The sequence below is a fragment of the Sturnira hondurensis genome, unplaced genomic scaffold, assembly GCF_014824575.4.
Source record: "Sturnira hondurensis isolate 20B ecotype Veracruz unplaced genomic scaffold, ASM1482457v3 Scaffold0021632, whole genome shotgun sequence".
Lineage (NCBI taxonomy): Eukaryota > Metazoa > Chordata > Mammalia > Chiroptera > Phyllostomidae > Sturnira > Sturnira hondurensis.
In genome coordinates, this window is record NW_028094263.1 from 652,477 (window position 1) to 667,108 (window position 14,632).

At 48.5% G+C, this 14,632-nt stretch overlaps 1 protein-coding gene and 1 non-coding gene across 2 annotated transcripts in view; one reads left to right on the top strand and one right to left on the bottom strand.

Annotated features, from left to right (window-relative positions):
* Positions 1-14,632, top strand: part of LOC118977990 (signal transducer and activator of transcription 5B) — a 52,829-nt gene that overhangs the window by 21,426 nt on the left and 16,771 nt on the right. The window contains exons 2-4 of the mRNA XM_037033146.1: positions 7,719-7,855; positions 10,335-10,491; positions 11,578-11,813. Of these exons, the coding sequence (XP_036889041.1) occupies positions 7,728-7,855; positions 10,335-10,491; positions 11,578-11,813 (521 nt within the window). The 5' untranslated portion in view covers positions 7,719-7,727. The remainder of the gene's footprint in view (positions 1-7,718; positions 7,856-10,334; positions 10,492-11,577; positions 11,814-14,632) is intronic.
* LOC118978241 (small nucleolar RNA SNORA21) lies at positions 4,744-4,878 on the bottom strand. Its single transcript, XR_005064668.1, has one exon. It is a non-coding gene; the product is annotated as a small nucleolar RNA SNORA21 (small nucleolar RNA).

Genomic DNA, 14,632 nt, shown 5'->3' on the forward strand with positions numbered 1-14,632 from the left:
CAGTCATCTCCAGACAGGTCTCACATACAGCTTACCGTTTCTCCCCTTCGGCGTTCCGAACATGGGTACGAACATTTCCAAGCACACACGGAATAAGAGGGCGTCTGTGTGACGCATGTCTATAGAGTCATCGCTCAAGTTCAGAATTACCAAAATTTGGTTTATCTTTTTTAATCTGCTTTCCATGTGCACACTTTTTTGTTTCTTCTGGAAGTATTTCAAAATATATTCTGTGCCATTTACTTTACACTATTTCTAGAAGAAGATGTTTACTAAACAAAATAATAAAGACTTTAAATAAAATGTTATATGGATATCAGAGTTACAAATCTTAGCTGTTAATGATCTTGAACTACTACTTAAAAACACAGTAAATCACTATATATTTGAAAATGATAGACTTGCATTTCTTTTAAAAAAATTTTATAATTCTGAATTTTTACTATTTCATGCCCTACCTGAATCAGGATAACCTAGTTTGTAAGGCAGTGCCATGCATGACCTGGGCACTGTCATGTTGGGAGACAGTTTCCTGTGTCTTTTGCATGTCCCCTTTATACTTGGCTCCTGTGGGACAGAGAGTTGTACCAATTGCCCAAGATTATTAAATTTACATTTCAAGCTTTACATCCTAAACAAAATGTAATAAGTACTTTATAAAGTTGGACCCAGACTCCTTCACCTAAATGTAGTAAGTCACGTAAATACAGTAATCGTTTCGTTCTTGTCGACCTTCCTCCGGTTCCAGCATCTGCACACTGTGGATGCTGCTCGTTTCACATTCTCTTACTTGTACTTGAAAAAATGTGTCTGTGTAGCCTTATATTTCAACACAGCCTTTCTATTTCATTTTTCTAAATTTTTTACTGTATTTTTCCACTACCATTTAGTCCCCTGGTCCCCTTTTCCTCCCCCCATCACGCCACCGTGGTCCATGTCCATGAGTCCTTTTTCTTACTGTTGCACGATATGTCATCAGACTAAAATGTCATTGTCCAACCGTTTTCCTCCTATGGCCGTTTAGGTCATTTACAGTTTCTCACCATTGTGTGTTGCACTAATAACTAAGGCTGTCCCTGGGAGTTGACCTAGTGCAAGGTGCTCTCCAAAGCAAATTCTGCTAGACGAAAACTTAACACTGTAATTCTCAGTGGTAATAAGAGGGAAGGGGTTTTTGTTCGTGGCACAGAAACCCAGTGTGTGGTTGAGGCTGAGGAGTTTTTCTTTCCTGAATTAAAGGATTCACGCTGTACGAGAGACACATGCTGAGATGAACTGGTCTTAATGATTGACAGTGGGAAGTGGGTGGAGATGCAGACCTTCACTAGGAATCCTGAGGCTGACACGGGGCTGCTCGTAGCCTGAGGTCACGCCTTTCTTTTCCGTAATGCAGATGCCATTTCCCGCGGGATATAGCCGATGTGTGAGTGATCTGGAAACTGGTAGGGACGTAGCTTCTTCCCCCATGGGTTGTTCACGCCGCTAAATGGATTTCAGTGTAGAGAGAACGAAAACGCTCGTGCACTCAAGCTGCGGGCTGCCGTGGCAGGAGGGGACCTGGCTTGTACGGGAGCATCCCACCAGCTTCAGCACAGTCTTAATTAAGTGCAGGGTTTTATGCACTGCCAGAGACAGTTTCCAGATAAGAGTCAATTTTCTGGTCTCATTTCCTTTTTAAATGGATTTTTACCCTGGTGATTTGAAAAAACTTTAAAATACTGAAAAGTTGAAAGAATTAGAACCAAGAATACTCATACATACCTTGCGTGGGCTGCCCAGTTGTTAACAGTTGTTGCATTCAGCTGACACCTCCTTCTCCCTTTCTCCTTTGAAAGTAAGTCACCGACATCGTGACTTACCCTTCAGTACTTGAGTATGTTTTTGACACATATTTGGATATGTTCTTGATACATATTTGAGTATTGATACATAATTAATAAATACTCAAGTATGTGCCAAGAACAAGGTCATTTCATATAACCTCGGTGTCATTATCATTCTCAAAAACTGTAACATTGGTAGAGTGATATCCAATATGGAGGCCATTTAAAAATTCAACTTAAAATCTTTCAATTTTTTTTTTAGATCTTATTTATATATCTTTAGAGGGGAAGGGAAGGAGAGAAGGAGAGAAACATCAATGTATGGTTGCCTCTCATGTGTCCCCTGCCGGGAACCGGCCTGCAACCCAGGCATGTGCGCTGACTGGGAATCGAACTGCGATGCTCTGGCTCGAATACCCAGGCTCAATCTACTGAGCTACATCAGCCAGGGCCAAAATCTTTAATCTTTAATTGCCCCCGTGACATCCTTTATCGCCGTGGGTTTTCTTTTTTAGATTACATTGTGGGTAGTTATCATGTGTGCTTAGCGTCCTTGACTCTCGAGCAGCTCCCTGCCTCTCCATCTTCTCCCTCGGTCCCACAGTTTGTCTGTCCAACTGTTGCTTCATGAGCAGAGGTGAGACATTCAGTTCGAGTGGTCTTCTCAGTGTGTCTCGTCTGGAGGCATACAGTGTCGCTCTGTCCCGTGATTGGGGGTGTTTGGTCACTCCGTTATGGTGTTGTCTGCCAGCTTTCCCACGGGAAACACACCCTTGCCCCTTTGTGAATAACTGCTGTGCGAGGCAGTGCTCTGAGGCTGTGTGACTATCCTGTGCTCCGACAGGTAATAACCTCCGGTGATCCTCTCCGAGTCGGCTCTCTTTGTTTCTGGGATTTTGTGTTGGCCAAGATGTATCTAGTGAGCATTTTAAGTAGATGATAACCCACTGATTACGACTTGATCTTTATATTTAGCTGCCCTTCCTCTTCCTTCATGCCCTCCCCCTCCTCGCTCACCTTTTCTCCTCTTCCCAAAACAATATGTAATGATTTGTCTTTGACGTAAAGGTTTATGACTGATTGTCTTCCCAGAATTGTATCATCTCTATGTTGCCTGGTTAAAGTTTTCCTTGTTTATTTCTTTGTGAGCCAAATACTTTTATTCTTTCTGTTCTCGTCCCATCTGTTTAATAATCTGATTTGGTCAGAGAATTGTTTTGCTGATCGCTTATGAAGTAGTGTTTAGATTTTTTTTTTTTAAAAGAGCAGATGGCTCTGGTACTGACCTGCTTCTAGATCGGAAAGTTTTACTCTAACCTTCTTGCTTGATGTTAGGCCAATTTTAATATGAACAAAAGTCTTAATCCTTTATTACTATTCAGTATCTTTCTGTCCCTCTGAGTTCCTGCTACTGGGTAACCACCACTACTGAACACACGTAATCATAGTCATATTGACACGCATGGGGGACTTGCTGTTTGTATTTTCTCCAAAGTCCTTTAGTCTTTCAGTGGAGCTAATGTGGTTCATGGTTTTGAATCCCGATTCCTCGCCTTATGCTTTTCAGCTTGGAAGCAATGTTTGCACACCTTCTGTTTCATCTGCCAGCTGACCCACGCCTTTGCCCAAATCAGAGCCTTGTAATATTTGGTTTCTTATTCTAATCTCTTACTCCTTTTCTTTAAAGTATGAAGTGTAGCAAACATACAGAAAAGTACAAAACGTGATACGGCGTCACAAGTCCACAGACAAAGGAGCACCGTGGTGGGTGGGGGACAGGCTCTGGGGCCGGACCGTTCGCCTCTGGCCCAGAGGGTGCCCCTCAGTAGTGGGGGGCCTGGAGCAAACATTCTGTGTCCGCAGAAGAAACCTGTACCCATTACACGTCCGTCCCTGTTACCCCAGCCCTCGGCGACCACCAGGCCACTTTGTCCCTGTGGGTTTGCCTGTTCTGGACGTTTTGTGTAAGTGGAATTTATGCTACGTGGCCTTTTGTGTCGGGCTGCTTTCGCTGTAGCAGAATGTTTTCAAGGTTCGTCCACGTTATAGCACCAGCACTTTATTCCTTTTTCTATCTGAATGGTATTCCATTTCATGTTTCCACTAACGTCCACATTACTCATTCATCCACTGCTGGACCTTTGGGTCCTCTATCCCCTTTGGCTGTTGGGAATGACGCTGCTGTGAACATTTGCGTACAAGCTGTTGCAGACATGTGCGGTCAGTCCTGACGCATCTGTCTGGGAGCGGAACTGCTGGGTCGCATGGAAATGCCATGTTGAACCTTTTGAAGAATTGCCAGATTGCCTTCCAAAGATGTCACATCATTTTACAATCCTGTTTAATGTGTCACGTCTCAAGTCTCTCCTCTATAAAATAGGGATAGTAATAGTGCCTACCTCCTAGGGTTTTGTGAGGATTAAATGGTAGATTCATAGAAGCACTTACAGTAATCAATAATATAGTAAGCATTCAGTATATGAGAGTAAATGGCAGATCTGATGGTGGATAAAACACTAATGAATGTCATTTCAATACATTTTTCAATCTTCGGAAATTATTTATTAAATGAATCAAAATATTTGTTGCTAATAATTCATGCTTTAACCAGTTGGTTGGGCTTCATCTTGCAAACCAAAAGTTTGGCAGTTCAGTTCCTGGTCAGGGCACATGTTTGGGTTGCAGGTTCGGTTCCCGGCCAGGCACATACGGAAAGCAGCCAATCAGTGTTTCTCTCTCACCTCGGTATTTCTCTCCCTCCCTCTCTTTCTCCCTTCCTTCCCCTTTCTCTAAAAATAAATAAATAAGATCCTTTTTAAAAAGTGAAAATGATTCTTTATTATTTACTAGACTTTTATTTTCCATTTTTGGCTACTTGTAGGCAAAACCTACTTTCCAGCTCCATCAAAGCTTTTTTCCCCCCAGTCACACCCCGACTGAAGTGAAACAGCGTGACTTGCTGCCACTTCTCCCAGACGCGGGGTTTTCACTTCGCCCTTTCTCGATGGCTCTGTGGGTTGTTAGCGAAAGCCCCAACAAGTGCTTTTCCAAGGGGCTGTCAGAGCATTTCTATGTAGTAGAATAAAAGTATATTGTAGTTATCAAAATAAGGTGGCTGCCACCTCGTATTTATCAGCTATTGTTCTTCAAATGGCATTTTAGAGAATAACTGCTATGACCTGTTAATCTTTAGGGCCATAAAAATATTCTGACAAATGCTAAGAGCTCAGCATTCTACTGTTTGATAAAAATGAGGAACCAGAATGAAACACAAGACAAAATAAATAGTGTGACATTTACACAGCCCCTGAGTACATGGCGTATTACCGTGGTCTTTCCGAAACACTGATAGACTCCTGGGACATGCTCAGCCAGAGGGCGTATGGAATATTTACCAGATATTTGGTTTGTACTTCATCACTCAGCGAAATTACTGACTGCTCACCGCGGCAGGCCACTGTGCTAGGCATCGGGGACAAGGTAGTGAGTAAACGTGTTCTCTGCACCTACTGTTCGTAAGAGTTCAGTGGGGAAGATGGGCAAAAACAAGTTAATTAAAACTCAAAGGAAAAATTACAAATTGTGATGTATGTTATTAAGGAACAAATAGACCATTGTAGGTATAGACTTACCAAATTAAAAAATTCCAGTTTCCATTTCTTGCCTTGGTATTTCATACTTTTAACTTGTGCTATAATAACTTAGAAAAGAGCTTATGGATTTGATGAAATTGTGTGTGTATTTATTTATGCAACAAAAAAATTGCTGATTGCTTGTGTGCCAGGCACTGTTCTGGGCCCAGGAAAAGGAGCCGAGGACACAGCAAAGTCCTTGTGTTTGTTCTGGCTTTGCCCCGGAGGGAAGACAGCGAACAAACATGTGCTGCTAGATGCCAGGAAGTGATCAGCGACCGGAAGGAAAACAGAGCAGATGCAGGGGAGTGACCAGAAGGCTGTTTTATTTGGGTGGATTGAGAAGGAGTCTGTAAGGAGAGAAAAGTTTTCCTTCTCCTGTGTCTTGGGTCAACTCAGTTGATGAATACAGGACGCAAGACAATGTTTCTGTCTGTTGGGGTCGTTCACATTCGTGAAGAGAGCCACGAGGAGGTTTCCTTCTTTCCAGCTCCTACCTGCTTTCTTTCCTTCGTCCCCCGTGTGTGTGCGTGCCTGAGACCTTCACTCATCCACCATCCATCCCTTTACCTTTTATCCAAAAAAACGTGCTTTGGTATCTGTTTCAAGTTTCCAGAATCTTGGGATATGATTTATCTGATTAAAAATTATATTGTACAATTAAATGTCTTCCAGATGTTTTATTATAACATGGAGAAAGCCCTGGCTGGTGTAGCTCAGTGGATTGAGCGCCAGCCTGTGAACCATATGATCGTGGTTCGATTCCCAGTCAGGGCACACGCCTGGGTTTCAGGCCAGTTCCCAGCAGGGGACTCATGAGAGGCAACCATACATTGACATTTCTCTCCTTCCCTTCCCCTCTAAAGATAAAATAAATAAAAATCTAAAATTAAAAAAATTTTTAAAAACCATGGAGAAAGCTCTTCTATCCATACCTTTCTCCTAGCAAACTCTCAGCCATTGGAATCCGATGTCTTGGGTGATCTTAGTGACCCAAGCCTCCCTGCCCCAAAGCCCTAAATAAAGTTATACACCGCTCAAGTGTTCTATAGCATGGCACAAGTCTAAAATAGGTAACTGGCACCCACCCTGCACCTCGCTGTTGGCTGACGGACTGGTGCCATAAATAGTGCAGTGCTACGCGATCGGACAACAACTGAGATGGGATTTGTGTTCCCTAACACATACGTGTAGTTTCTGTATTCAAAAAAAAATCAGGGTCCAATTCGCTGGACCCCAACTGTGGCAGAGCTCTTGGGAGGATTGTGCAAGTGAGTAGCCAGATTGTTTTGGATGGAATTCAGGAGAGCCCGGTCTTATACCAGATTCTACGTCGTGGATCAGAGCGTTAGAGCAAGGTTCGCCTTTGGTCCCTCCCGTGCACATGAGCAAGATCGTCGCTGCCGTCAGTGACGCCCAGACAGTTCCTGCCACATGAATTAAAAATTCTTGGGTGGGCCTGAGAAGGCACCGTGGCAGTTTTATAAAACCATTTTCCTGGAATAAAGAGCGTGTTTTTAAAACCTACCCACGGTTGGAATATAACCGTTCTTGTTTCTGACTCTTCGTTGGAAGGTCTTGTTTTTATGTCAGCAAGATTTTTAAAGCCTGTAGGTTAACAGAGCACCACTTCATCAACTCCTTAGCAGTAACTCAGAAGGGGGCCTTGGGGTGTCTGTCCAGATAAGTCTGCGCCCCTTTTTGTGCAGAGCATCATCGGGTGGGTATCTCGTGATAATGCATAGGGTCCAGTCCACGCTTTAGATATTTGGCTTTTCCTGGGTCTTTTCCAGAATGGCAGTGTGTTGTTGTGTTTCTTAGAAGTCAAAATACCAAATCCGAGACAAGTGGATTTTAAAAGTCCCCTGTGCTAATTGTTGATCACTGCTGTTCAAAACGCTATGCGCTGTTGCATCAAAGTTTGGGACGAAAGTCACGGAAGTGTCTCTGGTGTCCCAGCTACAGGCAGCTCTTCCCCTCAGGCCAGTTCCACACTTTCGCCTACAGGACCTCAGCACAGCTTGTGGTTGGAGCTTTACAGACCCGGGTACATAGCTTTCCATGGCACGCTGAAGATCCACACGGATAAAACGTTCTAAAGCCCAGATTCCGTTCAAGAACCCTGACCTTCGGTCCACCAGAGAGGGATGGAAAAAGCGTTTATCTGTAGCTTTTATAACTGCGTGAATATTTGCTCTAGGGGATCGAAAAGGGAAAGAAGAAATTAAAAACCCACCCAAACCACTGATTGTTTGTTTAGCAGGCTGTGAACATGGCTGTGTGGATCCAGGCCCAGCAGCTGCGAGGGGACGCCCTGCATCAGATGCAGGCCCTGTACGGCCAGCATTTCCCCATCGAGGTGCGCCATTACTTGTCCCAGTGGATTGAAAGCCAGGCGTGGTGAGTGAACAAGGTCTCCTCCCTCGTATTTCGTGAAGCGCAAGCATGGAAGTTTGGGAAGATAACATGATGGACACTCCAAAACTTGTATGTTAAAAAAAAATCATGACCCACAAAAAAAGGTGGGATTTTAGGGAGATGGGATACCGCTTGGGATTTTCAAAACAGGGTATCTTCCCTTTACTAGTAAGTTCTGGCTAAAAACATTTGAGCATTATAGCTAATAAAAGGAACAGTTAACAAATACGTGTTGAGTGCCCATCGGAAGCCTGGCAGAGTTGTAGGTGGTAGAGTTCCTATGAAAAACACTGAAACCTTTGCCCACGGGGAATTTGGTGCTGAATGGAGGGCTCAGGGATATCTAGTCACATAATTTAATAAAATGTATTCTTAACAAATTTAACCATGGAGACACTGGCGTTTTTAAACTGATATGCCATTTATGTATGTACATTAAAGGGTAAAGGACAATATACTAGAACATTAACTATGATTATATCTTGGTGGCAGATTTAATGAGCATGTTTCTTTTTCTTATTTTCCAAATTACCTTTGTATATTCAGGGGGGAAATTGTTCTAAAACTCTTTCGGAGTCACTACACTGCAGTAAACTGGTAACAGAGCTGTTTCATGGGGCTCATTGCACCCCAGGCAGCTGGCTGGCTGCTGCTCTGCTCAGGGCCTGGCAACTGTCATTTGGTTGCCGGTCGGTCCGACCTGACACATCTGTCTTGTGCTTCAGTGCACCGGCTGCTGCCCCCCCGGGGGTGGGTCCCCTCTGACAGCCTGGGTGGGGAGACGGCCTTTACGCTGCTGTTGGGGGAGGGCTGGATACCAGGCAGAAACGTCCTCCTGGAAAAATCGCAGTTGTGTGTTAGTAGCAGAGTTTTCTCCAGAAGCTGGAGAGCACCAGGAAGGCAATTTTCTAGGCAATTAAAAAAAACTCTCAGCCTCATGTAATTAAGTGAGAAAACAGAGCTAACTCTGAGCATGTCGACTGCACCTTGCGCAGTTGCTTTTCCGTTTCCTTCCCTGTTGTAACAATTTGGAGAGCTCAGAAACACTGTGATAGAAAGCGTCTGTTGATTTAAAATTCCACTTAGTAGATTTCCCATGTCTTCTTTTCTTTTTAAAAAGATTTTATTTATTTGCTTTTAGAAAGAGGGGAAGGGAGGGAGAAGGAGAGGGAGAGAAATATCGATCAGTTGCCTCTCCAATCAGCGACCTTTCGCTTTGCAGGACGGCGCCCCACCGACTGCGCCGCCTTCTCCAAATGCAGATTCGAGCGTGTTATTTGATAAAGTCTGTTGTCAGTGTTTGGGCACACCTGTTTGTGCCTCTATTTAAAATTAGTTGTTGTCCCCATGAGGTAAGAGATAACAGCACTTTTTAAAAAATCCTCACCCCGAGGATATGTTTATCGATTTTAGAGAGAGAAAGAGAGGAAGTGAAGGAGAGAGAGAGAAACAGATACAGACACATTGATGTGAGAGAGAAACATCAATTGTTACCTCCCATACACACCTGACCAGGAATCGAACTTGCAACCTAGGTATGCACCCTGCCTGGGAATTGAACTCACAACCCTTTGGTGCATGGGACGGCGCTCGAACCAACTGAGCCACCCACCAGGGCGAGATGATGGGACTTGCTGGCCACCACCAGATCTCTCGTCAGCTTCAGACCTGGGCAGCAGGAACTGAATGTTACTTCAGTCTGGTAGCCATTCAGACTAATTTAGTCCTGCCAAATAGCCAGTTGTTGCCTAAGTTGTTTAAAAAACCAAACAGTGAGTCAGCGAGGGGGTTGTGAATGGGGGAGAGAGGGAGTGGTGAAGGAAGGAAGGACCCACCGTCCTGACCCGCCACCAGTTAAATGGCTCCGAATTAGCACGAAGTCCACAGAACGGTTTCTTTGATGCCTATGGGTCCCCATCCTGTATCTGATGTAAAGACTTACAAGAATATTCTGTCTTAATATCTCATTTCCAAGGCTTCTTACAAATAGCAATGAGTGTTGTATCACCTGTCGTAAGAAAAACTCTGTGAAGTTAGCAACATGGTCGAGGGTAGAGAAACAATGAGGAGCATTCTTACCCTTGTGGCCCTGACACCCTTGAAGGGGCAACTGCAAACCGGATTGTCAGGGTCTGTAGTCCTTTCTGTATCCACACAGCGCTTTCCTCTCCCTTCCTTCCCAGCCAATATCATAAGCACCAGAGCATGTGGGTAGGAAGAAGGACCAAGGACAGTATGTCGTAAAAAGAAGATAAACTACTAGGCAGTCCACCGAGGCAGTTAGTGGATTCGGAATGGGTGAACGTAGGCATCCAGTGAGTTTACATTGAACTCCCTAAAATTTGCGGAGAGTGTTCTGTAGAAACGACTTAAGCCAAAGAGAGGCGTGGTGTGTTGAGGATGCATTTACATAGACTCGTGTGCATGTATGTATACATATGTGTGTAATTTCTTTCCCTAGGGACTCAATAGATATTGATAATCCACAGGAGAACATTAAGGCCACCCAGCTCCTGGAGGGCCTGGTGCAGGAGCTGCAGAAGAAGGCCGAGCACCAGGTGGGGGAAGACGGGTTCTTGCTGAAGATCAAGCTGGGGCACTACGCCACGCAGCTCCAGGTGGGTGTGGAGGCCGGGTCACCTGCAGGCACGCGCTGGCCGCCTTCTCTTTCCAGCATCAGCACTGGGGTTTTTCCTGGCCTGGCCGCTGACTCACTGCATGACCCCGAGCTTATCGGCAACTTTTTGGTGCTTCGATTTCCCCCACCCCCTCTCTCTAAACCAGGCCTGTTGGATCCCTCCAGCACATGGCAAAGCAGGGTGGGTTGGTTCCCCAGAAGAGGGGATGGCTGGAAGGGCACTCTGGAGGGGATGAGCAGAAGGGGTGGAGGCGGACCAAGTCAAGGGAGATTGGGAGGTTCTGGAATCCAGGGACCCAGGAGCCCAGACTTCCCTCCTGGGGCTCTGGGGAAGGCGGCAGAGCTCCTGCAGTGGGGCAGGAGAGGGGCAGGGTTAGCCTGGGGGCAGGACTGGATAAAAGAGGCTCAATGGGGGTTTAGATGTCAGATGTAGCTTCCTCTTCCCAAGGGGGTGGGGGGAGGGGGAAGGGAGGGAGTGTTTGTGGAAGCAGGAAGGGGGTGTGGGTGGTAATCCTAGTCAAGCATTTATGAGAACTCAGTAGTATTTCTTCAAGAACCGTTCTTGAATATGAGCGGCAGGTGCCGGGAGAGTGGAAAGCCCGTCCCCAAAGAGGGAGACAGCAGGAGAAAGCGGGGTGAAGAGGGAGCAGAGCAGGAACCCGGGGCCAGAGCAGGGCGGGAAGGGCCCAGACCTGGGCAGGAGGTGCTCAGAGTGTTGGGTCATCTGCTCCCTCACCGGTTTGTCTCTGGATACGCACATACCCTCTCCGAGCATCGGTTTTGTCACCTCTGAAATGGGGACAGTCATTTGTGCTGTGTCACAGGGTTTCTACATCATAGAGGATGGTGGATTGGAAGTGCTTTGTAAACAGGGGCCTCCTAAGGCAATGCAACCCAAATGAAGATGTGGGGGGCGGGGGTTCCAGTCCAGGAGACACAGGGGTGTCTGGCAAGAGTCCCGAGGCTTCAAGGCAAGGGCTGGGGGAGGGAGGTGTGGGTGGGGCACTGGGACAGGCACGGTGGGCACAGAGGACGGCCCCTGGTAGCTGCTCTCGGGCCCTTTCAGAACACGTACGACCGCTGTCCCATGGATCTGGTGCGCTGCATCCGGCACATTCTGTACAATGAACAGAGGCTGGTCCGAGAAGCCAACAACGTGAGTGTCCCGTGGGTCTGGGCAGTGGAGTCGGGACTCCCTCCTGTGCAGACACAACCTCGACTTACAAACACTGGAGTGAGGGGGCAGCAAAGGGGTCAGGGGCGTGAGCAGGTGCGAGGGGCAGTTTGCTTTGCGGGTACAGAGTGACCCCCTGGCTTCAGGTCCTGGCCCTGCCACTCCCTAGCCATGTAGCTTGAGCAAGTGACAGGGCTTGTCTGAGCCTGTGTGTCTTCAGTTATAAGCAGGGACAGTAATAGCACCTCCCTGCAGGGTTATGGTGAAGGTTAAATGAGATACCGCATGGGCCAGGGATAGATGGACAGACCAGTGAAACAGAAGAGGAAGCCCTCAGCACCACCACCCCCGACTCCCCCACACCTGGAAGCTCCATCCAGGTCAGGGGTGGCGGGCGGGACAGATGACCAGGGAAAGGCTGTGTCACTGAGCAATGGGGCCGGGCCTGTGAGAAACACTGTCTGGTGCAGTCCAAGTGGGTAAAACGAAGGCAGGCAGGCTGAGGCAGAGAGGCCCGGGGTGGGGGAGGGGGGCCAGGGACTCGTCCTCCAAGTTCCGGAGTCACGGAGGCGTGAACATCTGCCTGGACCACGGCGCAGACCTCACACTATCTGAATAAAACAAAGCGAATTTGCTAAAAGGACGCCAGGCAGGTGAAGGCCACTGACTGGTGCCTGGAGCCTGGGTCCTCCTTTTTGTCCCTCTGTGGTAGTGAAGACTGACGTCAAGAGTTGGTTCAGTGAGCATTTCTAGAGGTCGGTCCTGGGCTATGGCTGGAAAAGCACACAGAGACCTGGGCCCCCTGAAAGGAATTCAAGTGGTGATAGGTTCTCCAGTGGTGGTCTGAGTGCTGGGGGCGCATGTGGGAAAGCCCCCGGGGCAGACAGGGCAGACTGGGGGCGAGGTGGGAGTGAGCCTGAGCAGAGGTTCCCTGTGAGGGCAGGGGGTGGAGCCACCTCAGTGGGTTTGAAGACTTGCAAGGAGCCAGAGCAGCTGGGGAGAAGGGAGCCCAGTGGGGAGCCCTGGCAGGGAAGGCCAGAGAGGAAGCAGGAGCTGGGCCACAGAGGGTATGCAGGACCACCCTGTGTCCCTTGACTCACTGGGACCACAGAGCCCTCTGCAAATGTGCGAATGGATCTGGCTCCTGCCAAGAAAGCCGTGTCTCTGGTGCAGGCGCTGTCCCGGCCTGAGGGTGGGGGTGGGAGCCACCCCTTCCCCAGTCTCTGCCCTCCTGGGCCTTGGGGACTCTGGGTGCACAGGACAGACGCGGTCCCAGCCCTGGGAGGGCTCACGTCCCAGTGCCCGAAGCAGACTAGGAGTGAACACAGGAGTAGATGTTCTCAGTTGAGGGCGGTGCTGTGTTAGCTGGGCCCTCAGAGAAGGCCACTCTGAAACAGTGCCAGTGGGAGTCGCAGTGAGGGAGGTGGGGCCAGAGTGCTCCCGAGAGATGGACCCGCAAAGGCAGAGGCCCTGAGGCAGGACCGTGCTGTGTGCTGAAGGAATGGACAGGAACCAGTGTGCTGGGCTGCAGTGGGGCCGAGGGCGGAGGGCGGCAGTGGCCCTCTGCCAGGGCAGGGGGCTGTGGAGAGGGGTTTGGAATTTCCCCCGGGAAGAGGTCACTGGAAAGGCCTGAAGACTCAGCCTGGGAAAAGTTCAGAGCAGCTCACTTAGATGTCTGGACTCCCAAAGCCCTTGACGGTGCCTCCCCTGTCCCTTGTGGCTTTGGGGTCTTTGGACACCCCCGTGAGAGGTTGCCCTCATTCCCTCTTCCCCAGCCACAGTGGGCCTGGAGAGAGGACGGAGGGGTGTGAGTTTACCCACCTCGATCCCCACTCTATCCCAGCGCCCAGCACAGCCCCTGGCGTTCGTTGGACCTGGAAAGAATGTGGGCAGAGGGCAGCATCCTCGTTCCCAGGAAATCCCAGGAGCTCTTGGGGCCTGTTGAGTTGCAGTGTCTCCGAGAGAATTCAGGTGGCCCGTGTGGNCCCAAAGCCCCGTCAGGGAAGGCCTGGTGCACGGACGGCCATGGGCCACCTGCTGGGGCACAGGAGCCGGCCCTCAGGGAGGAAGGCGTGTCAGCATGTGTGGAGGGGCCTGACAAGCTTGTGCAGGTCAGGTCACTGCGAGCTCAGCTGCCCAGCAGGAAAAGAAAAGGGAGAAGACGGAGAAGAGAGGACAGACAGAGAGTCTGACACAGAGAGACAGAGGGAGAGAGAATGGGAATCCAGGGCCCACGCAAAAGCACAAGATCCCTCAGGAAAAGGAGGCGGCTCTCAGCTCTCTTCCTACCAGCTTCCGGGAGCTCACCAATGGCAGGAATAGGGACTCAGTGAGGCCTCATTACCCTTATTTAAAAAATAAGTTATGAGCCCTGACTGGTGTGGTTCGGTAGGCTGGGGTCACCAGTTCGAGTCCCTGTCACAGCACATGCTTGGGTGGCAGGCCAGGGATCCAGCTGGGGGCGCCCTAGAGGCAACTGATCCATGTTTCTCCCTCCTTTGCCCGTCTCTAAAAATAAATATATAAACTCTTTTAAAAAATAAGTTGCAAAATGCTTAAAACATAAGGAAGGTAGAAAGAACGGTACAAAAAACACCTGTGAACCCAGAACCCGGCTTCAGGAATCAAACATTCGCACAGTGAGAGCCACGCACCCCCACCCTGCAGCCTGCAGGCCGACCCTCCCGCCACAGAGGGAACTGCTCTCCTACAAACCAGGGTGTCCCAAAGGCTCTTGGCAGGGCGCAGCCCCCGGCCCCCCCCCGGTTTGTAGGAGAGCAGTTCCCTCTGTGGCGGGAGGGTCGGCCTGCAGGCTGCAGGGTGGGGGTGCGTGGCTCTCACTGTGCGAATGTTTGATTCCTGAAGCCGGGTTCTGGGTTCACAGGTGTTTTTTGTACCGTTCTTTCTACCTTCCTTATGTTTTAAGCATTTTGCAACTTATTTTTTA